General features: G+C 48.0%; 1 protein-coding gene across 1 annotated transcript; it reads left to right on the top strand.

Moving 5' to 3' along the window:
- Positions 1-17,267: 17,267 nt before the first annotated feature.
- Positions 17,268-20,022, top strand: LOC136538248 (beta-glucuronosyltransferase GlcAT14B-like). The gene is made up of 4 exons (XM_066530236.1): positions 17,268-17,906; positions 18,030-18,105; positions 18,198-18,313; positions 19,189-20,022. The coding sequence occupies exons 1-4, from the start codon at positions 17,306-17,308 to the stop codon at positions 19,752-19,754; spliced, it is 1,359 nt and encodes a 452-aa protein (XP_066386333.1). The 5' UTR covers positions 17,268-17,305; the 3' UTR covers positions 19,755-20,022.
- Positions 20,023-26,726: the final 6,704 nt, after the last annotated feature.

Here is a 26,726-nt window from a genome sequence, read left to right as displayed (position 1 = left end):
ATAAGGGGGAGAGATAAATTGTGTAAAGGGAGAGATAAGATATGAAAGCTTAAGAGGTTAGACATGGACATTGTCAAAGAGGGAGCAACATTGAAGAAAAGAGATGGATCAAAATTCTTGGACAAGAGAAGCACACAAGTAGGGGAAGCAAGCTCATGAACTTTGATTGATTGCATTTGATATGTGCATATTCATGTGCTTGCTTTCATTGCATAAGCTTTCAAATTCAACATACATGCTTGTGTGGTGTATGCTAGTTGTAGAACTTGAATGATGATTTGATAACTAGTATGCATAGGATGATAGCTAGACACTTGGTATGTTTTTTAAGTAATGCTAGTACCTTGCTTTTAATGTTGATCTCACAAGGTATCAAGTGCTTTTATTGCCAAGTGATATCTAGCTAACCATGGTGCTAAGGATGAACTTTAAGGTGCAACTCCGATTGGTACACGCTTCAAAGGTTTATTCTATACACCTTAGCATCATTTTATAGTAATTACTCTCCCACAATTTGAATCTATGCATATGTGTGACCTTCAAATCAAACACACTAGCACATATGTAGGAGGAGCTAATACTACCATCTCGGGTTTGTGGTACTTGTCCAAAATCATTTTCACATGGTAAAATTACTTGGGCAAGCAACATGAATCCAAAAGAGCTTAATTTCCATATCTTTGTAGAGTTGTCATCAATTACCAAAAATGGGGAGATTGAAAGGTCCTTGTGTGGTTTTGGTAATTGAGTGACAACCTAGGTGTACTAATTGTGTTTATGTGAGATACATAGGTGATTAGTCCACAGGTACATATGTATGAGCAACATATGCCATGAACGTGAAAATGGCTTGGAGATGTTGCAAAGCTCACACATATGATGATGAAGGAGCTCATTGCACATGAGACATGACATTGAGTCATGTGATCAAGGTAGAGAAGATCAAGACAAGACTTGGTTTGATGGACTGGTTGCAGGCGTGAAGGGCAAGTCGGAGGCTTTGGAGCGATGGACCGCGTGACGGTGAAGCTTGAGCAAGACTTGGCACCAATGGACGAAGGCAACGGTGAAAAGCAAGTGAAGTCAAGATCGATGAACCAATATGATCACATGATGATATGAAGTGGATCATATCATTGTTGATCATGTTGGTGCATGTGCTGCATCAACATTGGAGGAGATGGAATGGAATGCGCAAGGCAAAGGTATAACCTAGGGCATTTCATTTCACTGGTCATAGGTGTGTAGAGAAGTTTATGACCGGGTTTAGGATAGATGGCCGTACTATCAAGAGGGGCAAACTTGTTTGCATATCGGTCATCTAGTGCCACTTGAGTGATCTAACTTTGCATCATCGCTAGGATCGAGTGGCATGGCAAGTTGAGTGGCTAACACCCTTGAAAATGTTTGTGAAAATATGCTAACACATGTGCACAAGGTGATACACTTGGTGGTTGGCACATTTGAGCAAGGGTGAAGGAGATAGAGTTGAAAAGGAGTTAGTCGCGCTGGTTACAGAGTGACCGGACGCGTCCGGTATGGTGACCGAACACATTTGGTAATTGGTGACGTACTCAGCGACCGGACGCGTCCGATCGCCACACCAGACGCGTCCGATGTGAATCAGCAAAATCGGTGTTCGGTGGAACAGTTGATCAAATGCTGGCAGCGTCTGGTCCGATGTGACCGGACGCGTCCGGTCATCCGTGGGTGCTTACTGTACTCGACCGGACACTGAGGCTCAGCGTCTGGTCAGTTTCTAACAGACGCATCCGGTCGGCCCTAGAGGTTTACTGGACTCGACCGGACACAGCGGTTGAGCGTCCGATCGTTTTGTGCTGAGCATCCGGTCATCTTATCAGAGAGCCATTGGAGGCAACGGTAGGACACGTGGCGGTCAGGCAGCTACCGGACACGTCCGGTATAGCGATCGGACACGTCCGGTATTCGCGTCCAGTGCGTCCGGTGCTACGTCCGGTCGACCCGAAAAACACCCAGTGAAGGGGTAACGGCTAGTTTAGCCCTTGGGGCTATAAATAGAAATGGCCTTCGGCCATGGCTGGTGCTGAGCACCTTGGGGGACTTTGTGTCCTTGCTTGAGAGTGCTTAGGAGCCCTCCATCTCACATATACTTGATAGTGATCATCCGATTGTGTGAGTGAGCGATTCTAGTGCGATTGCATCGTGAGGTTGCATCGAGTGGCACTAGGTGATCGAGTTGCAAGCTGGTGGTGCTTGTTACTCTTGGAGGTTGCCACCTCCTAGATGGCTTGGTGGTGGTCTCCATCGAAGCCCGCAAGAAGCTTGTGCGGCGCTCCAGAGAAGAGCTTGTGAGGGGCATTGTGCTCGCCCCGCAGGAGTCGCGGAGAGCAACTTTAGTAAAGCGTGTCACTGAGCTACCCTCACCTTCGGGGTAGGTTCTTGCGGTGCTCGACGTGCGGGCTTGGCAGGTGATGCCAATTAGCCACCGAACCACCAAGTGAGCGGTCGACACAACAGGGACTAGCGTGTTGGCAAACACGTGAACCTCGGGAGAAAAATCACCGTGTCAACCTTGTTCTTCCCGTTGGTTTGCATCCTCGTTACACAAGCTTGTAATTACTTTTGCATATATTGTGCTTGTGTAGTTGCTCTTTGTCGATGAAATATGGTCGGCAGTCTACCTAGGGGTATGCCCAAGGTAGTAGATTATCGGCAGACAGATGCGCAAGCTACAAACAAGATGGTGACGCAAGACAGACACGAGGTTTTATCCAGGTTCGGCCATCGTGAAGGCGTAATACCTATGTCCTACGTCTGATTGTATTGCTGTATGTTAATGAGAGATGTTTTGAGAGGGGTCCCTTGCCCGCCTTATATAGTCTGGAGAGCAGGGTTATAGATCTAGAAACTAATCCTAACCAGTTATAATTGCCATAAGTGGCCAGATAAAGATTCCTATTCTAACCGACCAGGATCTTACTTGATCTCCAAGTCTACCTTGATTCCTTGCGCGGGACTCCAAGTACTCGTGGTCTAGGCCGGCCCAAGCCTAGCCGTAAGGGTATAGGGGTTAATACCCCCACATTCTTGTAATTAGTTAGCTTGTATAGCTTACTAGTTACCTTCTTGCTTGTGTAGCATAGAAGTAGCTCCCTTGCATGGCTAATTTGGTTTATGTAACTTTGTTAGTCACATTGTTTAGTTTGTGTAGCTAAGTAATTGTGCTCTCTAATTTAGCATTGGTTGCCTTGTTATTGAGCATTGCTAGTGAACTTAGGTGGCTTTGTGCTTTTGTTTACTAGCATGTGTAGGAGCTCCCTTGTTGCTTAAAGTACTAGTGGCATAGGTTTGTGTGACCTTGCTCCTAGAATTGGTTAGGTGAGCTCTAGCTAGTCCGGCACCTTTATTGCTTAATTAGTATCTTTGGAAGGTGCTAGAGAATATAGATAGAGGGGTGTAGTCTTAGCTAGACCGATAGTTCTAATTCCGCACTTGTTTCGGTTAGCCGACACGATTAATTTTAGAAAGGACTATTCACCCCCCCCCCTCTAGTCCACCATCTCGACCCTTTCAACAGGGTGCTTTGACTGCGCAAGGCGCTCTATGTGCTATGGTAGGCCCCATGAGCATGGAACGCCAAGCTTGATGCCACGTGGGGTGAGGTTGGGTTCCAATGGTGCGCAACTGAGCACGCGCTTTACGCGCGGTGACGGGGGAAGGAGGAGCTCATCGTCGGCGTGTATGTGGATGACTTGATCGTCACCGACGCGCGCACGGAGGACATCAATAGATTCAAGCACGAGATGGTGGCTCATTTTCGAATGAGCGATCTCGACGCACTCTCCTACTACCTCGACATTAAGGTGAGACAGGGGAAGGAGGAACTCATGCTCGGTCAGAGCGCGTATGCCTCAAAGCTGTTGGAGAAGAGCGGCATGGCCGAGTGCAAGCCATGCGTGACTCCGATGGAGGAGCGGCTGAAGCTGACAAAGGCCAGCACCATGGCGAAGGTGGATGCAATACACTACCGGAGCATCATCAGCGGTCTGCACTACCTATTCCACACGAGGCCGGATATTGCGTTCGTTGTGGGCTACGTTAGTCGCTTCATGGAGGATCCCAGAGAGGATCACTGGGCTGCGGTGAAGCGACTTCTGCGCTACGTCAAAGGGATGGTGGATCAGGGGATCATCTTTCCCAAGACAGGCGGGAGTAGGCTGTAGCTCACTGTGTTCAGCGATGCAGACATGGAGGAGGACATCGATGGACGGCGGAGCACCTCTAGAGTGCTCATTTTCCTTGGATTGGCTCCAATCTTATGGTTGTTGCTGAAACATATGGTGGTGGCGCTATCTATGTGCGAGATAGAGTACGTAGCGGCGTCCACAGCGGCGTGTCAAATTGTATAGCTGTGCCAGCTTCTGGGTGAGCTAACCGGTGCGGAAGCTCACCCACCAACACTAATGGTGGACAACCAACCCGCCATCACCCTCGCGAAGAATTCGGTTCTGCACGATCGGAGCAAACACATCGACGTATAGTTCCACTTCCTTAGGGACTGTGTCGATGGAGGGCAGATCGTCATCGAGTTCGTTGAAACTGGTCGGCAACTCGCGGACATCCTCACCAAGCCGCTCGGACGTCTTCGACTCACAGAGCTGAAAGAGATGATCGGCATGGATGGAGTATAAGGGATAGCAGTAGGATTAGAGGAAAAATTGTTAGATAATCTACTGCTTTCTTGTGTGAACACACAGCAAGGAAAGGTGTAGGATCTACAGGAAGATAAATGAGGCCTAGAGAGGGGGTGAATAGGCCTGTAAAAATTCAACTCAAAACTCTGTCAGAACAGAGGGCGGCACTGCCGCTCTTCGAAAATAAATCTAACACAGCTAAGATTTTACAGAGATGAACCTGACTCCAATAGCTGCATAATCCTGCAATAGAAAGATAAGATCCAGTTCGAAGACTGAATACCACAGAAACTACATACAAGAGTGGATCGAGCAACCAAACTCTAACACCAGCTAGCAAAGAGCTAAACCAGTAAGTAAACAGATGAAGCACGCAAGATAAAAGATTTATCCCGTGGTTCAGCTCACCACAAAGGTTTGCCTAGATCCACGTTGTTGAGGAAGCTACAAAAGGCTTGGGCTTGCCACAAAGGCTTGCCTTACTCTCGTTCTCAAATCAAGAGGATGAACTCTTAAAGTGAGAGGTGATTTCTTAGCTCTAAGAATGAGGTTACAAACCTCCCAAGGCTGCCACACGAGTTGGTAAGTCCAAGGGCGTCGCCTAGCCAGCTAGGAGCAAGCTTCAAGAATAACAAACCTTAGAACTGTCGACCAAATATGGACCAAATGCTCTTAGACTTTGGGAATCAGTGAATATGCTCTCCAATCGAGTTTTGCTGCCTTTTCTCTCAAGTTTCGATGGTTGGAATCAAGAATTTGCTTGAGGAATGGAGGAGCAACAATGAAGGAGAGAGGGTGAGCTTTGGTTCTATTATGTTTCGAGCAGAATGACTGAGTGAAGAAGATGACCGTTGTGGGCTGGGTCTGAAGGGTATAAATACTCCTTGGGTCCAACGGTTAGTTAAGGGCGGCACTGTCGCTCTTAACAGGGCGGCACTGTCGCCTTAGCCAAAACAGGTAAGTTGAGGTGAAATTTGGCTGGCTATTTTGACTAGATGAGAGGATGTAAATCTGAGAATTTGAGCATCTGGTTCAATAGTTGACCAACTGTCCTAAAATCCCTCTTAATAGTATGGTTTTCACTAAACTCAATTTCAAAACATAAAAGAATTTAAACCTCCTTTGAGCTAGGTCTAGACACCTTTTGTAATTAGGACACCTGCAACCTATATATCATCCTCATTTTTCGATTCTCTGCTTGTCATCTCGATAAATCTTATTAGTCCTCTAATTTGGTGGTCATCAATGTTAAAACCCACAATAGGACTTGATTGCATTTACAGAAGGCGGCGTCGAAAAAGGCTCCCTACCATGGTACTGTAGACGCTATAGAGGCAGGCGCCGAACGGCTCACCTGCCGTACTGTAGCCACATACAGGGACAGGCGCAGAAGTCAGTCCTGCTGTGTTATCTAGTCACTGTTGCAGCAGGGCAGCTGTACTAGGATTAGATGAGTAGAGTTGTATATATAGTTTGTCACTGTAACTCAACAAAGAGAGTTTAGATTTGCCATCTCCTATACAGAGCTCCGGCTAACGCGGGTGCTTGTACTGTGTGTGTATGCTCTGTTCTCCCTCTTCTTCTACCTTTAGCCATAGTGTGTGTGGTCGGACAACACTTGTTCATGGTCGGCATAGCTAATGAGTGCTCGACAACACTAGTGGGTGCTCGGTAAGACTGGTAAATGGTCAACTCATCTGAGCCGGTGATCCTGTGGGCTAACAGCCAAGAGGAGCTGGCATCGTTCTGCTAATAAACCCTTCTACCAAAAAGCCAAGTACCTTAGCTGTTGATCTCAAAAAATGGCACAAGGCCAAACCCAAGCTTTCAGATCAATTGGCCACGGTGGAGGATCAGCTTCTCCAAGAACAAACCAAGCCTTCCCACCAACAAGACTTCAGTCTACAAACCCATCTCACCGAGCAGCACCATCAGCTCCTTGCCAAAGACGAAGAATTCCATCTTCAGCGAGCCAAAAAGAACTGGGCCCTTCATGGTGACCGCAACACCTCCTTCCAACAATCTGTCGTCAAAAGAACCAGGAAGAACAGAATCACCTACCTTCAGAACCCCGACGTCTCTGATTCAACCACCCACGAGTAGCTTTCTGCCACTCTCACGGACTACTTTCGAGACATTTTCTCTAATCATATCTCCCCAACCCCTAATGCCTTTGCTTTTACTTTTAACCACATCGATACAAGGCAACATGTGACGACTCTCCACGACGATCTGTAGATTAACTCCATCCCCGACAAGAATGAGCTCCACTCCATCATCAAGAACATGCGCAACAACGCTTCCCGTGGGCCAGACGGCCTCAATGCGGCATTCTACAAATCGGCCTGGCCTTGGATAGCTGATGATGTCTATAATCTGGTAAGAGAATTCTACACTTCAGCTTTTCTTCACAGTGATCTTAACCAGACCTATATTGCTCTCATCCCCCAAAAAATGCAGCCCATGTTTCCTCACGATTTTAGACCCATCAGTTTGTGAAACGTTATTTATAAAGTCATCGCTAAATCTCTAGCAGATAGACTTAAACCTCATCTCCCCGGGTTCATCGATCATGCCCAAGCGGCTTTCATTAAGAATAGGCATATTTCCTCCAACATTGTCATCACTCAGAAAATCATTCATTCTTTTAATCTCAGAAGTTGGAAGCATAAGGGCTTCCTTCTTAAACTTGATCTTTGCCAAGGCATTCAACCGCATCAACTGGGATCTCATCGCCGCTACTCTCAACAGATTGGGCTTCCCTGCTACCTTCATTCGCCTCATCCATGCCTGCATTTCAACCGCAACTTTCTCCATCCTTGTTAATGGTGAGCCTACTCCTTCTTTCTCATCTCAGAGGGGGATTCTCCAAGGATGCCCCCTCTCTCCTTACCTTTTCGTGGTGGCCATCAATGAGCTTTCCATTCGCCTCCACAATGAGCTTCAACAATCCAATTTATCGGGTATCACGCTGGGGCCTGACTGCCCCCCTATCCACTCACTTCTCTTCGCTGATGATCTCATCCTCTGTGGTGCTGCTACTGTGCACGAGGCCTCTTCCATCCGCCGCATCATGCAAGACTTTTGCAATTCCTCTGGCCAGAGTCCCAACCTCCACAAGTCTTCTATCCTCTTTAGCAAAAATTTGACAGCCTCACCAAGGCTCAGATCAAGGACATCTTCCCAGTCCCTGATCTTCTACCTAATACCTTGCACCTGGGTCACCCCATCATTTTCAACCACAATGACAGGAACAAGGCTTACGAGTTCATCATCAGCAAGTTCAGAGCCAAGTTAACTACGGTCAAAGCGAACAAGCTTAATCATGCTGGAAGACTTACCTACAGGCTACATCCAATTTGCTCTTTCCTCCATTCCTGTCTACTACATGTCTGCTGTTCTATTTTCCGAGACTTTTGTGGAGAAAATCAACGCGATCATCAGAAGATTCTGGTAGGCGGGTGTACAGGAGGATAACCCCACCTCTCCAATTGCCTTCAGATCTTGGGAGGACATTTGTCAGAGCAAGGACAATGGAGGCCTTGGCATCAGGGACCTTTACACTGTTAACAGAAGCCTTCTTATCCATGCTGCCTACAACATTGCTACCAACAAAAACCCTTTCCTCACCGCTGTTCTAAAAGCCAAATACTTTCACAACTCCTCTTTCTGGACTGCTAATAATGCTGGACCTAGGTCCATTTTTTGGTCTTCTATCATGCAGGTTAAAAAAGATCTCTGTACCAATGCTGTCTACCAGATCCATGCAGGTAACACTTCAATCTGGTCTGCTCCATGGTGTGCGGTTTGAAATTCTATCCACGACCATTTACTGGTGCCGGTCACCACTACACCACTGCCTTCCACAGTCTCCGACCTCTGGATCTCTAACACTATCTTGGAATATGCAACTTTTGACTAACACCTTTGATGATCAGGCAGTCCAAGCCATCACCTCTGTCTGTCCTGTTCCTAACGATCAGCATGACATACTTCGCTGGATACCTTCCAGGAACGATGTCTGCACCACTAAAGATATTTACAAGCATCTCTCTGCCCAAAACTCGATTCAGCTACCACAACAGGGTTCAAGAAGCATTCTTCCCCAAGCTAACCAAATCCTACGGCGAGCATGGAAAAGTAGGGAGCTTCCACCCATAATCAAGTTCTTCACTTGGAGGCTTATCCGTCGAGCTCTTGCCACTGCAGAGAGAGCAGCCAGGTATTCCACTCACATTGATGAACATTGCTCCACCTGCGGTGCTGTGGAACAGGGCCTTGCCGGCAGGCGTGCAAGCCGTGCGTTCGTACAGGGCCCCAAATTCCAAGAGGCCCCAAAAATTATGGCACATTAAGCCCTGCTGACTTACTCCTGATGCTGCGTCTCTTCCTATATCGCGCTACCTGAATCGATCTACGTCGATCTGTCTCCCTGGCTCTCCCGTAGTCCCATCCTGGCTTCCCGTGTCTCCCGTCTTCATGATCAAGCAAGCCGGCGCATGGCATCCGTCTACAACAATCTGTCTCCCCTGCTCTCCCATTCTGCTTCACTGTCTCTCCATCTCCGTGATCAAGCAAGCTGCAAGCCGAATGAAGGTCTGGAGGCCAGCGCCCAGGTGTAGGTCACAAGGGGTAAATTCCTGATTCCTAAAGACCTGAACTCGTGGAAGGTAATTATCTAATTGACTAATTATCTTATATTTATCGATACAAATATTTCTTTATGTTAATGAATAATTACTCGTTGCTATAAGTAGATGCAGAACTGTTGTATTGCGCAAAATGGTCGATGGTGCATACACTCACATCCGATAAAAAACACAAATTACTACCCTCTCTTTTTTTTGCGAGGATCACAAATTACTACTCAACAAGTGAAAACAAGTCTTTTTATTTCAATTCTGTTAAATAATTTAAAGAACACTAAGAGAATGATATTGTGTTCAAATAAAAATTATGCAATCACAAAATAAATAGGTATGATTTTTTATTTATCGCATTCTATGTATGCATATATCATTTTATTTTTTAAGGCCAGTAGGGCCTCTTTTAGAGTTTGGAACAAGGCCTCGAATTTTGACAGCACGGCTCTGCTGTGGAAGATGATGCCCACCTGTTCTTCCATTGCGATCTCCCACGGGCGGTATGGTTCTCTTTTACCCCTCCTATGAGAACTGACAATCTCCCTCAAGAAAGTGATGGCATCCAACTAATCCTCCAAACCGTTATTTCTGAATCCATATCTAATGCTCTTTTTCACAGAATTCTTTTCACTATGTGGTATATTTGGAAGGCTAGAAATGACAATCGCTTCCAAAGAAAAACATGGACCCCTATGCAGGTACACAGTGCAGTTGCTGCACATATCAACACACACACACACACACACACACACTCAGGCAGTGGTTCCACCGGCCACTACTGCAGCAAACTACACCACCGGAATGTCACAGCCACGACACTCTCAGCAAGGTATGCCCAATTCCAATGCAGGAACGGCAACTCTCAGTGAAGCGTCATTTGAGCCTGTAGACACACTACCCACCCCAACACAACTGCAGGCTGTATAAGACTTTCATTGCAACAGGTGCCAACGGCGAACAGGTTTGAAATTACCACGCTGGCTCTATTGCAAGGATCTAGATGCTATGTGGATGCATCCACTCAGCCGAACCATCAAAATCTACAGTCCAGGTCGGCTGGACTTGGTATATTCATTCTTAATTTCTAGGAATAACCAACCCAGGCGATTTACATTAAGGCCAAACTTGGTGTTTGCACTTCTGTGATCATGGCTGAGGCTGCTAGCCTGGCCCTTGCTTCGGATGTCATCGACAGGCTTCATCTCAACGGCATCAACTTCTTGTCGGACTGTGAACAGTTGGTTCGCTTCCTCAACAAGGATGACCTCTCCTATCCACCTGACGGGAGAATCAAATATTTCACTCAAACCTTCTCCAACCAATCAAGAGGTAGATCATCCAAGATCTTCAAGATCCACCGGTGGCTGAACACCACAGCGGATTCTTTGGCGTGCCAGGCAGCTGAAGACCCGACTACTCAATTCTCCGATTTAGAGTTCTGCTCCTATGAGCACCATGTTTCTCAGTGCTCCTTATTACAAGCTCTACAATCTGGAAGCTTGAACGATGTAACAATCCTTGCAGCGCGTTGCTGCTAAATATAAAGTTGTTTGTTGTAAAAACATATTCTAATATTCAGAATATATGGCTACAAAATAAACTGGACATCAGAATATATGACTACAAAATAAACTGGAGCCCGCCGCTACAGCGGCCTGCTCCATCACCGGCCAGGCATCGGCTTGGGGTGGGGCGCGGTCGGGGCGGGGCTCGTACACTGCGGCCGACTTGGGGCTACGCCATGGAGGTTCGGCGGAAGGAGGAGGCCAGCGCACGAGATGGGCCGCGGTCGCTGGTGGGCTGGGGGCAACGGATGGAGTCAAACCTGGGGCGGTGGCCTTTGGCGAAACTTGAGGAAGGCGGATCTAGGGGCGGCAGCCGGTGGCGGACCGTGGGGCGGCGGGCGGCGGCGCACGGGAGGGGCGCGCGTGCGGGAGTTGGAGGCGGAGACGAAGTTCTGGGCGTGCGTGCGGGAGTGGGAGGCGGAGACGAAGTTCTGGGCGTGTGCGAAGGTAACCGCCTGTGGGTACACGCGGGCGGGTAAACAATCGGTCGGTGTAAAAAACGGTAATGATACCGTGTGGGCATCCGTCCCGTCGGACAGACCCCGCACGACTGGACCGACCGTGCCTCGCCTTATCCGTCAATGCGGCTCGACTCCCTACCATCCATCCATCCCTTGACCACGCCTTCCTTGTCCGCTCTACTCTCCCGCTCCTCCATTCTCTCGCTGCTGGCACGCAGCGCTCGCGCGCCGCCGTCCCTCCCTCCCTCCGTGACCTCCATGCCACCGGAGAGGAGGGCGACGGCGGTGGCTTCCGGCGAGCCGCCCCTCCCTCCCTCCCTCCACGACCTCCATGCCACCGGAGAGGAGGGCGATGACGGTGTCTTCTGACAAGCCGCCCCTCCCTCCGCGACCTCCATGCCACCGACGAGGATGCCAATAGCGGCGGCTTCCGGCGAGCCACCCCTCCCTCCCTCGCTCCGCGACCTCCATGCCACCGGAGAGGAGGGGCGATGGCGACGACTTCCGGTGAGGTAGGTGGGTCCTTCTCTGGATCTAAGCCCTATTCCTCCTCCTCTGAATATGAGCTCTCCTTCTCCTCCTCCTCTTCTGGATCTGGATCTGAGGGACGCGACGGTGGCTAGGGTTCCGGCGAGCTCGGTTGCAGTAGGCTTGTTTTGTTGTTGCAATAAGTAATATTTCTTTATTGCATTAGTCTTTTTCTTCTGATGTTGCATCTCACATTGCGTTTTTTTTGTTTCTGTTGTTGCAGTAGCATTGTTTTGCTGTTGCAATAAGTAATATTTTTTTGTTGCATTAGTCTTTTTTCTGATGTTGCATCTCGCATTGCCCATTTTGTTTCTGTTGTTGCAGTAGCATTATTTTGTTGTTGCAATAAGTAATTTTTCTTTGTTGCATTAGTCTTTTTTTCTGATGTTGCATCTCGCATTGCGCTTTGTTTCTATTGTTGCAGTAGCTTTGGTTTACTGTTGCAACAAGTAATTTTTCTTTGTTGCATTAGTCTTTTTTTCTGATGTTGCATCTCGTATTGCAGTAGCTTTGTTCTGTTGTTGTAGTCGTTTTTGTTCTGATGTTGTAGTAGACTTGTTCTGATATTTCACCTCGTATTACGTTTTGATTGATGTTGCAACAATTTTCTGATGGGAGAGCAGTAAGGATGCGACATACCTAGCTTGGGGGAACGGGTGATGTGGCGGGCGAGCGGGTTCCGTTCTATTCCCGTGGCGGGGCGGGCGGTTTTGGGAAGCGGGGAACGGCGTTCCATTCTATTCCCGCGTGTGGTCAGGTGGGGAAGAGAAGTGAGCGGTGTTTTCCGTTCGCATTCTATCCCGCGTGGACAAGGGCGGGCGGGTTTGGGATGGCTCGGTGCGAAGGGCCCGGCGTCTAGTTTCGTCTCTCGCTCCGGACGTCAGGCGTTAGCAACGCCGTAAAAAACTCGACCAAGGGCAGCGCCACAGTGCAAACACGCCTGTTTCATATGTTTCTACCCTCAGATTTTTTATAGGCCCACATGTCACATACAAAATCTAGAGACAGGATCTATAATGGGTAGAAATTTTTTACGGTAACATTTAATTTTCAATTCCTTCGCTCCTTTATAGTATAGAATAGATTCAGAACAGTTATGCTATGTGGATGCCTGTGGACAAACAATATTCTGTGCATAGTTTTGGCGTGGCACTGGAATGTTTAATTCATGAAAGGGTTATTGGAAGGCACGGAGGAATCAACTAGCCTGGCTGTTCTTGTCATGAAGCGGCTCCTCTCCTCTGTTCTGGCCTCAGGCAACACAGTTGAAGTTGTTCGTTGAATCACCCTGACTAATTTTGCTCTTTGTGCAATTAATCTGAAATCATCATCTTCATACATAATGTGTTTGGTTGATGTACATAGATAATGGATTGAATTCTTCATGGGTAATGCAGTAGTTGATGTTGCCTCTTTGTTGAATCACCATGACTAGTTTTTACTTCTTCTGCTTTCTGTGCAATTAATGTAAAATCACCATCTTCATAAATAATGCCTTGGTACTCATATGACCGTTTTGTTGAAATCACCCTAACTAGATTTGCTCATTTTGCTAGCTGTGCATTGAAGTGAAATCAATGTCATAGTTCTGGGACACTGTACATAACATTTATCATCAGTACTTGTTTGAAAGTTACATAACATAAGGCATTTTAAAGTAATAATGTTGACACACAATTTTCCTGTCCACTATTGATCATATTACTTAATCAATTGCAGCTTCTATGAACATGAAGATATTGATATGAGTAATTGGGAAGATCCCACCTCTTTCCGATATGAGTAATTGGGAAGATCCCACCTCTTTCCTCCGGAGAACAAGTGGAGGTTAGGGAGTTCATTCCCAACTCAAAATCTGAGCATACACAGATCTCCATTCCCAACTCAAAATCTCAGCATGCACAGATCATGGATTTTTCTATGGACCTAATGAGCAAACCCTATAGGAGGGAGGAACTAGAAAGAGGAAATGAAAATGTAAGAGGTTTTTTCTATGGAACTAATGAGCAAACCCTAGAGGAGGGAGGAACTAGAAAGAGAAAATGAAAATGTAAGAGGTGAGGAGGATTGAGGCATTCCCTCTCTTATTTAGAGGTTGTTACACATTCTCCATTTGCCCCTAGATATTACTGTACATAACATTTATCATCGGTACTTGTTTGAAAGTTACAGAGCATGAGGCATTCTGAAGTAATAATGTTGACATACAATTTTCCTATCCACTATTGATCATATTACTTAATTAATCGTAGCTTCTATGAACATGAAGATATTGATATGAGTAATTAGGAAGATCCCATAGGGCCTCTATTTCCCTAACTCAAAATCTCAGCATACACAGATCAAGGATTTTTCTATGGACCTAATGAGCAAATCCTAGAGGACTGAGGAACTAGAAGGAGGAAATGACAATGCTCAAGAGGTAAGGAAGATCGAGGCATCCTCTCTAAGAGGCTGTTACACATTCTCCATTTGCCCCTAGATATTTTAGAGCGAACCACCTAGCCTGAGGGTATTATGGTCCAACTCAATTTCTGTTGATCCAACGGCCATGTGCCTGTCGTCACTTTGCTTCGCGATGATGCCATGTGCCACCTCCGATTCCACCGGAACCGCGCCCGGATTTTGAGGCCCAAATCCGAAAACCGTTCACCCGGTGGTTTTAAGGCTCAACCCACCAAACCGCCCGCGAGTAGCGTACTCTATACGCGTCCCCTGCAACTCAACACGTGTCACCTCCGTCTTTGACCGCCCGGCCGCCAAGTCTTCCAGTGCCTCCGCTCAACTTGCTCGACTGCTGTCTTGACTCGGTCAACACGGTCCACCACGTACACTTGCACTTGTCGGTGTCCGCAAGTGTCAGCCACCACGGCTGGTCACCCGGCCTCTTGGTCCCTTGGTCCACGTCCGTCCTTCACCACTCTTAGTCCATCAGCACGGCACATCCATACTTACATTCACTTCGCCGTCGACCACCGCCTCTGAGCTCCACACCTGCGCATCAAGTCAAGAGACATGTTGCACAGCCCAACTAACGCCACGATTAGTTCGCAAACTCAACCCAACACGCGAATCACATTGGCAATCACTCATCATAAATCCGAACCAAAGGGCACATATCCAACTTGTGTTCACATTCACCCACAAAAGTCACCTTGAGGGAATACTTTACTTGAGTCCATAAACGCATTTTTCCCCGTCATGGGCTACGACCATTCTACTGTCAACAAGGAAATTGGATCGGCATCTTTACCTAGGCTCTACTAACCCCTGCTTGTATGGAAGGTATGTTTGCTGTTCCTGTTACTGCCTAGTAAAACACCTGCATATTTTTTTTGCAGTTACTCCCAGCAGCTGTGGATTGTTTTGTTTTTCCACATTAGCCCTTGTTTGAATATGCATATATTCATCTCAATCTACATGTGTTGAAGTGGATTGGAGTAGAATTAAACTAAGTTTTATTCCATTCCACTTCAACACATGTGGATTGGAGTGAATACACGTACATACAAACAAGCCCTCGTGGAAGGTATACCTGTGTTTCTTTTTTTTTAGTTTCAGGAGCTTTCACTGATAATCCCATCCGCTGATTCTCTGCCAGGTACCTATACACCGACCTATACTCATCGCTGATGTGGACCGGCACGGAGACCCCAGAGGGGAGCGGGAACTACACCTCGGCCGTGAAACCGGTGAGCTGCTCCAAGACCTCTCCGATCGCCTGCGAATCCACCGCTGGGAGCACAGACCCGCTGCTCGGATACATCTTCTCGTTTGGGGAGGACAACAGCAAGGATGTCTTCGTTCTGGCGAGCAAGGGCGTGTACAGACTCGTCAGGCCCAGCCTCTGTGGCTACACCTGCCCCGCAGAGAAACTGGCGACCGGCAACGGCACGACGACGTACGCCAGGCGGCCGGCCTTCGTCGTCTTTCGCTCCCGCGACACGGCTAGGGAGGTCGGTGACAGTAGCTTTGGCGTTGATGATTGTATGTGTACTGTAACTGCAACCTTGAGGTGTGCAGCGCAGCCCTTTTCCTCCTGGTGGTATATATTGCGTGATGTGCAGCCTTGGCAGGCGGCTCAGCTTGTATTGCGTGTTAATGTAGTAGGGATTGGTCTTTAGCTGAAGTTTTGTGGGGAAGTACATATACGTATAGTATTTTCAATTTTGGTGGCATTTGAAGAAGCATCCAAAACAGTTCTGTTATGTGGATGCCTCCGGACAAACAATAGTATTCGGTGCGTTGTTTTGGCGCGGCACTGAAAGGGGTTATTCGAAGGCGCGGAGGAATCAGCTGGCCTGTCTGTTCTTCTTGTCCTGAACGCCGCGGCTCCTCTCCTCGGTTCTGGCGGCCCCAGGCAACGTCGCTCTCGATCGTCTGGCATTTGGAGTTGCTCGTCCTCGTGCTGGAATGGAATTCCATCGCGTTCGCGTCGCGGCGCCCGCCGTCGGCCCCATCGTGCGGAGGTGTGGGCGCCCAAATTAACGGGAAAACAGGAGCAACATGGCCTTGTTTAAGAATTCAACAGCAGGCGGAACAAAAATCCAAGGATGCAATCTTCTCGCTGTCAACGATCGGTTGTAGTATATTCCAGCTCGCGAGCCTGGTCGGATCTGTAGAATGGCTACACGTCGCGAGTATTACAATGGCATGGTGCGGTAGGTGTAGGTGCACGCACGCACGCACGCCGCGCCCGTGACTGCGTTAGGTACGTGTAGAACCCTGTGGCGGTAGCAAAGACTCGGGCTTGATTTCGCCTCGCACAGGCAAGAAGAGGACGCCGCCGCTGGGTGCGTCGTTTGAGAAGCGGCAAATCGGGTGATAATTGCGTCATGGATGGAACGGGGCGTCCAGCGTCCTCTGCTCCTCCTGTCGTGTGCGCCACCACTACTCGGCTCTCTTGACGAGCTGTTGGTACGGCCGGCCATGCTAACGTGATGCCGGGGTACGACGCGGCGAGCCCTCAACGGCCAGCGTTGCATTGCACCTTAGAGCAAGTATTATGGTTCAGCCGGCTGCCGGCTGGATAAACGCCAGTGTGGACAACATTTAATGCAGCAGCAGCATTGACACAACACATGCAGCCAACCAACGGTGAGTGCAGCAGTAGCGCAGCCAATGAAGCTGCATGCGCGCGCATCCGCCGGCTTTCAGTCGACGTTTAGCTAGCCGCCCGCTCCACTCTCTCTCTCCTTTTCTCTCTCCGCCAGCAGTGATTTTTCTGACGTGGCTGTGCTCCCCGCCGGCCTTGCTGGCTCCATAATACTTGCTCTTACACGTACGCACGTCGCGCCGTCGCCACGGCTTACGTCACGGCTCCGATGCCGCACAACGAACCATAAAGAGCACGGTCCCGCCTTGCCGGCATCTCCAGTCCCAGCTCCCGCTCCCGCCTTTTCCGCCAGCCTCGAAACCAAGCCACAGCCAGCATGGAGGCCGCCGCCCCGTGCCCGCGCGCCCACCACGTCGACCTCCGCTGGCTGCTCTCCGTGGCCGCCGGCGGCCTCTTCGCGTTGCTGCTCCTGCTGGCCACCTCCCCGACGTTCCGTCTGCCCTCCTCAACCACCACCTCCCGCCTCTTCCTCGGCCCCGCGTCCCGCTCCTCCTCGGCGCCGCCCACGCTCTTCGTCGAGCCCACTCTGTCCCGCCCGCTACCCCCCGCCGCGTCACTCTCGCGGTTCGCCTACCTCATCTCCGGCTCGGCCGGGGACGCCGGGATGATGCGCCGCTGCCTGCTGGCGCTCTACCACCCGAGGAACCGCTACGTGCTCCACCTCGACGCGGAGGCGCCGGACGCCGACCGTGCCGACCTCGCCGCCTTCGTCGCCGTGCACCCGGTGCTCGCCGCGGCGGGGAACGTGAAGGTGGTCGAGAAGGCCAACCTCGTCACCTACAGGGGCCCCACCATGGTGACCACCACGCTGCACGCCGCCGCGCTGCTCCTGTGGGGCGACGGCAGGGGCCGCGGCGCCGACTGGGACTGGTTCATCAACCTCTCCGCCTCCGACTACCCGCTCGTCACGCAGGATGGTAAAGGATTATTGGTTCCCCCGTCTCTTGCCCCTCCGAATCTCCGATCGCGCCATGCATGATCAGTGATGATCGGATTGCATGCTGAAGCTGTGACGCTTTCTGTTCTGTCTGCTGCTGCAGATTTGATGCATGTGTTCTCCAAGCTGCCGCGCGATCTCAACTTCATCGATCACACGAGTAACATCTCCTGGAAAGCGTACGTGCTCGGCTCTCTCATATATATACGTGTTTTCTCAGTTGATTTTGCTCTTGCCGACTGAGATTACTACTACATGATGATATCGTCAGGTTTGCGAGGGCGATGCCGGTGATCATAGACCCGGCGCTGTACATGAAGACAAAGGGCGATCTGTTCTGGATGCCGGAGAGGCGGAGCTTGCCGACGGCATTCAAGCTATTCACTGGTGCGTGCACTGCTCTCTGTCTGTCCACCCGTGACTGTTAACCTGACATTGACAGAAGAATCTCTGGAATTCGTTTTTAGTGCGAGCACGCAACTACCCGTGGCAGTGCCTATTTGTGTCTTCATCTCTATAATAGTTGTTGATTGGTCTACACGAGAACTAATCACACCAGCTAGATTGTTTTGAGCTGTCGTCATTGCAAGAAACTGAATTGTCTGAATCATGAAGCGATTACCACTGCTTAGTTGGTTGAGCAGCTGGTGGTTGCATCCCTAGCGTGCTTTGAATGCTGCGCGTTTCGCTCTCGGTGCCAACTCGCTAGAGTCTGTTCCTTTTGGACAAGAGCCTGGACCCTTTCCGAAGTGGAGGGCACGTATTCTTTGCTTTTCTTTACTATTTTGTCAACGTGTCCCCTGTTTGATCTCGCGCTCGTCAACTAAGTTCCTTTCATGCAGTGATAATCACATTTTTCATTTGATGTGCAAAATTAAGTTGGATCAAGTAAATTTGGGAACACTTGTCCCTGACCTGTTGCTTTTTTTTTCACCATCACTAATTGCTTATAGGGAGACATGGCAGCCTTCAATTCGACTGCAGTATTGTTTTGTTACTTTCGGGCATGACTTCATTAACCTAAAAAAGATTAATTGCACTTATATAAATGGGATGATATCCTCTAACAACAGAATAGAAGCATTCAGGAAGATTTTTAAAAGGAACAGCAGAATAGCAGGGCGGCCACTACTTATCCACAATCAACATGACCAAACCAATAAAGATAAAAAAAAAAAGAGTTCGAAGACTTAAAAGATAAGAATGAAGCGCGTGCTAAACACTACACAGCGGAACAATCAATCATCGTGCTTGCAATGCAGGTTCGGCGTGGATGGTGCTGTCCCGGCCGTTCGTGGAGTACCTGATCTGGGGGTGGGACAACCTCCCGCGCACGGTGCTCATGTACTACGCCAACTTCATCTCCTCCCCGGAGGGCTACTTCCACACGGTGGCGTGCAACGCCGAGGAGTTCCGCAACACGACGGTGAACAGCGACCTGCACTTCATCTCCTGGGACAACCCGCCCATGCAGCACCCGCACTACCTCACCGCCGACGACTGGGACCGGATGGTGCGCAGCGACGCGCCCTTCGCGCGCAAGTTCCTCAGGGACGACCCCGTGCTGGACCGGATCGATGCCGACATCCTCGGGCGGCGGGGACCCGGCATGGTCGCGCCGGGAGGCTGGTGTCAAGCAGCTGCAGCCGCCGGCGGCGGCGGCGGGCAGAACAGTAACGGGACCGACGACGATCCGTGCGCGGCGGTCGGGAACGCGGCGTTCCTAAGGCCCGGCCCGGGCGCCCAGCGGCTGCAGAGGCTCGTCACGTCGCTGCTGTCGGAGGAGAACTTCCGGCCCAGGCAGTGCGTAGTAGAAGACGACAACTGAGATGGGCTGAGCCGCTGGGCACGAGCTGCTACTGCCGGCAGTTCAGTTCAGCATTAGTGTGCCGGGCCTGACGCAATGTGCTTTGTTAATCTGATCTTAACTCTTAAGGCAACGGCATGTAGGTGATATATACCGTACCTAAAAGATGTATGGTGGTAGGTACATGATGCTATGTGCCGAGATCCTCTGCGGTACACCCGATGCATGCTACATGCATGCATGTACATTGTACAGGTATGTACGACAGTACGAGTACGGATCGAAAATCACCCCCAGATGTATACATTCCTTTTCTGAATTTTTTTTTTGTCGGCGACCTGGCTCCTCCGATCCTAGTAATAGTATCCTACTGTGCTGCTGTGTCCTGCCTGTTCCGGCACGGGATTGTCACTATGCCCTGCACGAGTCGCCGTGTCGTGTTTAGTTCCCTGATGAAGCCGTTGCCGTTGCACACTTTTTTCACCCCGTCGGATCGCGCCTGCGCTTTGGACCGGGCTGTATCCGTGTTACATGTTTGTGTTGCACTTGCACCTAGCGCGGCCCAGTTTGAGGTTTGGCAATGACAGGAAACCAAGCTTGCTTCTGGCCCAAAGTGAGCTGGACTGCTGCTGGATCGTCATTCAACGGGAAATTTTATTCCTCCCAGAGTCCCAGTGGCATTGGCAGCTGGCACATAACTAGGTCTACTATTTTTTTATTAAAAAAAAGTTATTCTGGTCTCTACATGAGTTTTACACACGGCCAATCTTTTATTAAAGTTTCAGCCCTCGTCTGCCTAAGAAGCTCTCAAAAAGCTAAACCACAAAAGAAAAACACAAAAAGTACTATTAAGCCTTCTAGAAAACAACCACCCTTGTGTCGGTGTAGGGGGCCCTCACTTTTGAGAATCCAGTGCATCTATATTTGTGCCAGTATCAAACACAAATACGTACAGGAAATAAAGGAATAGGTATTGTGAACATATTTAAAATAAATTCCGAGCTTTACTCATCACGAAAGCAGAGTCTTACAATAGTCAAGTCTCTTGTGGCATAACCATAGGCCTTATATATCAAACAGGGAAACTACTATAACTCAACGGAAAGCTACCACCGTGGAGCGATCGACCACTTACTCCAGGGTGTTAAACTACTACAATGGAACTATAGCGTAGAGCCACTTTATTCCACAGGCATGCTTAAGCGTGTTCGAAACCTTACACACTAAGAACATTTGGCAGGTTCGTCGGTCTTCGCGTGGCTTCTAATCCTTATGGTGCACCTCCTCGTCGATGTCGAAGCCTTCCTCTCAGGGTTTATATCCATGAGTCAATAACAGGTGAATACTTAAAAGTAGTCAACAAGCCCTAACTTTGGGGTGAGGTAATTGCTAGAGGTTGTGTGTGGAGGTGGTTTTATAGTGGCAGAGGTGTATATGGTAGGTATGGTGTTATATGTAAAAAGGGATTTTAGGCCCTATGAGAGTATTAACAATTCTCGCTAGTTCCTAGGATTCTATTGGTAGTAACTTTAAAAGATATGTTTTGCTTTTGATAATTAAGACAACATTAGTGGACTAACATGTTTCATGTGAGATAACATGTCATGATTAGTCCACAAGCAAGGTTGAGCTATATAAGGCTATGGAGACGAGATGACAGAGATCATGACATGGAAAATCTCAAAAAGGTGAATGAGAAGAGATGGAAGCTTTGGAACGGACGAGATGAAAACAAATCCAACAACAGATAAAGGTATAATATAGGGTTTGTTTTCATCGGCCATGAGGTGATTAGACAAATGATTTTAGCCAAGTTGTTAGGATAGATAGTCATACTATCAAGAGGGAAAAGCTCATTGCTAATATGGTTACCTAGTGCCGCTAGGTGAGATTGTCGGTACAGGACCCACAGGATACCCTGCAAGGAAGGAAGAAGACCTAGACCATTTAGGATTCTTCTCTTGTAATCTTAGTAGTAGTATTACTCTGTAATCCTACTAGGAACTCTCATCGCAAACCGACTAGGATTCTGGCCTCCTGACTATATAAAGGAGGGCAGGGCACCTTGGATCGGGAGTTCAACAGAGCAATTGTACGACACAACACTTTACAATCAATCCAACACAAAGGCTAACACCGACTCGACGTAGGGTTATTACTCGATCTATGATCGAGGGCCCGAACCAGGATAAATTGACTGTCTCTTGCGTTAACCATCGAGTTCTGCATATGCTGAAGCCCGAACATACTGCCCCGGGTACCCCCGTGGCAGGCTATCGGTAGTCAAACATCGACAGCTGGCGCGCCAGGTAGGGGCCTTCGGCGACTTTGCATCTGAGAGCTTGATGGACCTCGACAACATGATCTTCTCAAAGGGATCAACCTTCATCTTCGGTTCATGGATCTGCAAGGCAGGTGACGACGGCAAGCTCCAAGGCCGTCTCCTTGAAGAATCAGATCATCATCAGGATCATCCTATTTCGACGATAACGACAGATCAGCTTGCCAGAAGATTCGCACAGCTCAATCCGACTCAGTTCTCACAAGATCACGTATCCGATTCAAACTCAAGTTCTGCTTCCGAAACGAAGTCTTATCCGAGTTCTTTCGGAAGACCGAGTTCTCTTCTGACAAAGCTCCGAGACATGATGCCAACCTGTCAGGAATACTACTCGGAGCACACCCATAATACTTCAAAGAAGTCGGGTCTTTTTCCGTTCGGACTACACAACGTGGCAACATCCTATTAGACATGGTACGAAGGATCCACTTATCCCATGCTTAGAATGCCACTAAAGGGAGCCTAGAAAGGTCTCGTTTTAACCATAACATCTCAAGACTGCATCATTCACTGGCCAGATACCGTTCCTGAGAATGACGACGACCAACTAGTCGATGACACGACAACAGCAATTCTACCCTACCAAGAAGGAGATTCCATCTACGACTTTGAGACCTATACTGAGGTCATCAACAGCTCTGCTAGTACGGAAATCAACGACGATGACAGAACAACTCATGCTAGAGAAGTCCTCATGATTCGCCATCCTCGATCACCATTGATCCCCCCAAAAGCACCCGACGTAAGATCCTCAGACGAATCCAAGTCCAATATATCACCATTTATCCAGGGATACGATGGTGAGACTGAGAGCCAAAGGCAAGCAAGAGAAAGAAAGAACAAATTGAAACAAGGACGACAACGCCATGCGAAACAGCGGAAAGACACATGGATCAAATACGAATCAGACCTGGTAGAGTACAATAGAAGAAAATCAGAACGAGAAATCAAAGAAGGACGAGCAGCGAATACTCCCTACGATAAGATCTGGGAAGCACTAGAAGAACTCAGGGCGACCTCACATCCCAATGAGAAACAAGAACAACTCTGAGATTTCCTCCAATCAACAGTCTTTAAAACAAACGATGGAAAGGCAACATATCATGAACAGGAAGATCAAAATCAAAGGAAGTCTGCTTTCGATAGACTAGGACCAAGTGGAAGTCACAACGGAGGGAGCCGAAGAAATCACAGTCAAAATAACCGAGTAGAGCAACCAAGAAAGGACAGAAGCAGAGCACCTACTCGAACGGCCACACAAAACTACTCTTGCCAAGACGACAGTTGGCAAGAAGGGGGCGTAGAATCAGAATATACAGAAGCCAGAACGAACGATAGATTTCCCTGCTTTGCAAACAGACTCGCTTTGATTCGACTACCTCACAAGTTCAAACCGTCCAACCACTCCAAGTACGACGGCAAGACCGAACCAAACCAATGTCTCAAGATCTACTCACAATCAATTGAATTAGCCGGAGGAGATGAGGACATCAAAACCTTGTTCTTCCCTATGGCCCTAGAAACCATGCCACTTCAATGGTTCGACAAATTAAATCCTGGATCAATCAGAAATTGGGATGACTTACAAAGAGCTTTTTGTGAAAATTTTGCGGGAATTATTACACATCCAATCACCCACGCAGAATTAAAAGGACTCAAGCAGAAAGAAGGTGAAAGTCTCATAAATTACTATCGACGATTTGGCGAACTACGAGCTCAAGTACATGACATCACACAATGTGAAGTGATCGAAGCTTTCTCTCACGGAATCATGGCTATGTGGCAATTCCAAGACTTCTGCAAAGAAAACCCAAGAAATAACGAAGAATTCGGAAGAACAGTAGAAAAGATGATTACTGCAGAAGAAAAAATGAAAGAAATATTCCTAGAAAGGAACAACAGAGACAACCCGAACAGGCAAAATCCTCGAAACAACAGACATCAGGAGAGAAAGCGAGGTCCAGACAACATGGTAGCGATGGCTGACAAATCAAAGAAATTTACCAAGCCCAGAAGATATGATGACATCGAGAACATGCGTTGCCCTTTGCACCCCAACGGGAGGCACACCATCAGAAATTGCTACACCTTCAACGAAAGGTACACTAGAAAAGATAGCAAGGGAAACAATAAAGAAGACAATCAGAAAAAAGAAGGAGACAACCATGATGACAAGGGATTCCAAAAATCCAGAGGGACAGTAGTAGTAATCTTTGCCGGGATTCCAGACTCTAGAAGCAAACATCAGGAAAAGCTAGCACTACGAACAATTATGGCCGTAGAACCTGCTACTCCAAGATATCTCAACTGGTTAGAGTACCCAATCCAATTCTCAAGAGAAGACCAGTGGACCAGCGTAGGAAACGTAGGCCATTACCCATTGGTTCTAGATCCAACTATTGCCGGCATGACTGTTACGAAAGTACTAATTGACGGAGGAGCAGGACTCAACATCATATTTTCAGAAACTCTAAGGAAGATGGGACTACAATCACCGGGATGATTACACCAACAAGCACACCTTTTTATGGCATAGTACCCAGCAAGGCAGCAATGCCACTTGGACAAATCACTCTACCGGTTACCTTTGGGACTCCCTCGAACTACCGCACAGAGTTCATCAAATTTGAAGTCGCAGATTTCGATTCCTCATATCATGCAATTCTTGGGCGACCAGCACTAGCAAAATTCATGGCAATACCGCATTATCTGTACATGTTGCTCAAGATGCCAGGGCCTAACGGAGTTCTTTCTCTTTGGAGCGACTTGAAGCGCGCATTTGACTGCGACGTACAGGCGATCCAAATTGCAGCAAAGGTACAAGCAAACGATGGAAGAAAAGAAATAGCCACTATCATAGTAGAAACAAGCCAAGAAGAACTAAAGATACCGGCTAAGAGACCAAGCATCCTAGCACCACCAAAAGAAGCCAACGTAAAGCAAATCGACCTAGGCACCGGTGATCCCACAAAAATAGCAACCATCAGTGCCCACCTATCGACAAAATAGGAACTCGCGCTCACCAACTTTCTTCAAGACAACAAGGATATCTTTGCTTGGAAGCCGGCTGACATGCCAGGGGTCCCAAGAGAGTTGGCTGAGCATGGAATTGATATCAATGAAGGCTCCAAGCCTGCAAAGCAACGACTACGACGATTCTCTCCCGACAAAAAGGCAGCAATTAAAAAGGAAATTACAAAACTAATGGTAGCTAGATTCATTAGGGAAATTCTCCATCTGGATTGGCTAGCAAATCCAGTTCTGGTATAGAAAAAGAACACAGATGAGTGGCGCATGTGTGTTGACTACACAGATCTCAACAAACACTGCCCAAAAGATCCATTCGGACTACCACGCATTGATCAGATAGTTGATTCAACAGCAGGATCTGCCCTATTATCTTTTCTTGATTGCTATTCCGGGTATCACCAGATCGCATTAAAAGAATAGGACCAAAGCAAGACCTCTTTCATCACTCCGTTCGACGCCTACTGCTATAGGACAATGTCATTTGGACTTAAGAATGCTGGAGCCACTTACCAAAGAGCCATCCAAACATGCCTCGGTGATCAGATCGGCAAAAATGTAGAAGCATACGTGGACGACATGGTTGTAAAAACAAAGAACCTGGATACACTGATTGAAGACTTAAAACAAACCTTCGAGAACCTAAAGAGGTGGAGGTGGAAATTGAACCCAAACAAGTGTGTATTTGGAGTTCCCTCAGGACAACTACTCGGATTCTTGGTCAGTCATCGTGGAATCGAAGCAAGCACCAAGAAAATTTGAGCAATAACAGAGATGGGCCCTCCTTGAAACATCAAAGAAGTACAAAAACTAACAGTCTGCATGGCGGCACTCAACCGTTTCATATCAAGACTCGGCGAAAAAGGGTTGCCTTTCTTTAAACTACTAAAGAAGATAGACAAGTTCGAGTGGACGGAAGAAGCCAATGAAGCTTTCAAGAAACTTAAGGCATACCTCACCTCCTCACCAGTCCTCACACCTCCAAAGAAAGACAAAGAAATGATGCTATACAATGCAGCAACTACTACTGTAGTCAGCACGACAATAGTAGTGGAAAGAGAAGAAGAAGGGCGCATGTATAAAGTACAATACCCAGTATACTATATCAGCAAAGTGCTATCAGAATCAAAAATCCGGTATCCGCATGTGCAAAAACTACTCTACGCCTTACTGATCACTTCACGTAAGCTTCGTCACTATTTTGAAAGCCACAAGATTACCGTGGTGATAGATTTCTCACTAGGAGACATCTTACACGACAAAGACGCAACAGGACACATATCCAAGTGGGCGGTTGAACACGGTGCTCTCAACGTTGATTTCACCCATGGAAAGCAATTAAATCTCAAGCCTTTGTTGATTTTGTTGCCGAATGGACAAAAATTCAACAACCCGTATCAAGCGCCATCCTTGATCATTGAAAGATGTACTTTGATGGATCACTTAAGCTAGGCGGAGCGGGTGCAGGCGTCCTCCTAATTTCTCCAGATGGAAGACAACTAAAGTATGTCCTTTAGATATTATGGCAAGCCACCAACAACGAAGCAGAATATGAAGCTCTCATACACGGGCTAAGAGTGTCTATTACACTCAGAATCAAGCGACTACTCATATACGGCGATTTG

This window comes from Miscanthus floridulus, chromosome 2 (assembly GCF_019320115.1).
Source record: "Miscanthus floridulus cultivar M001 chromosome 2, ASM1932011v1, whole genome shotgun sequence".
In the NCBI taxonomy this organism is placed as follows: Eukaryota; Viridiplantae; Streptophyta; class Magnoliopsida; order Poales; family Poaceae; genus Miscanthus; species Miscanthus floridulus.
Note: the sequence above shows the minus strand (reverse complement) of the source record. Positions and strands in the feature narration are given on the sequence as shown.

What these genes read in the sequence shown, in the direction of transcription:
- LOC136538248 (XM_066530236.1), top strand. Translation starts at nt 17,306, where the DNA reads ATGGAGGCCGCCGCCCCGTGCCCGCGCGCCCACCACGTCGACCTCCGC. An exon ending in CCCGCTCGTCACGCAGGATG is followed by an intron (nt 17,907 to 18,029) that starts GTAAAGGATTAT and finishes CTGCTGCTGCAG; the next exon opens with ATTTGATGCATGTGTTCTCC. An exon ending in AGTAACATCTCCTGGAAAGC is followed by an intron (nt 18,106 to 18,197) that starts GTACGTGCTCGG and finishes TGATATCGTCAG; the next exon opens with GTTTGCGAGGGCGATGCCGG.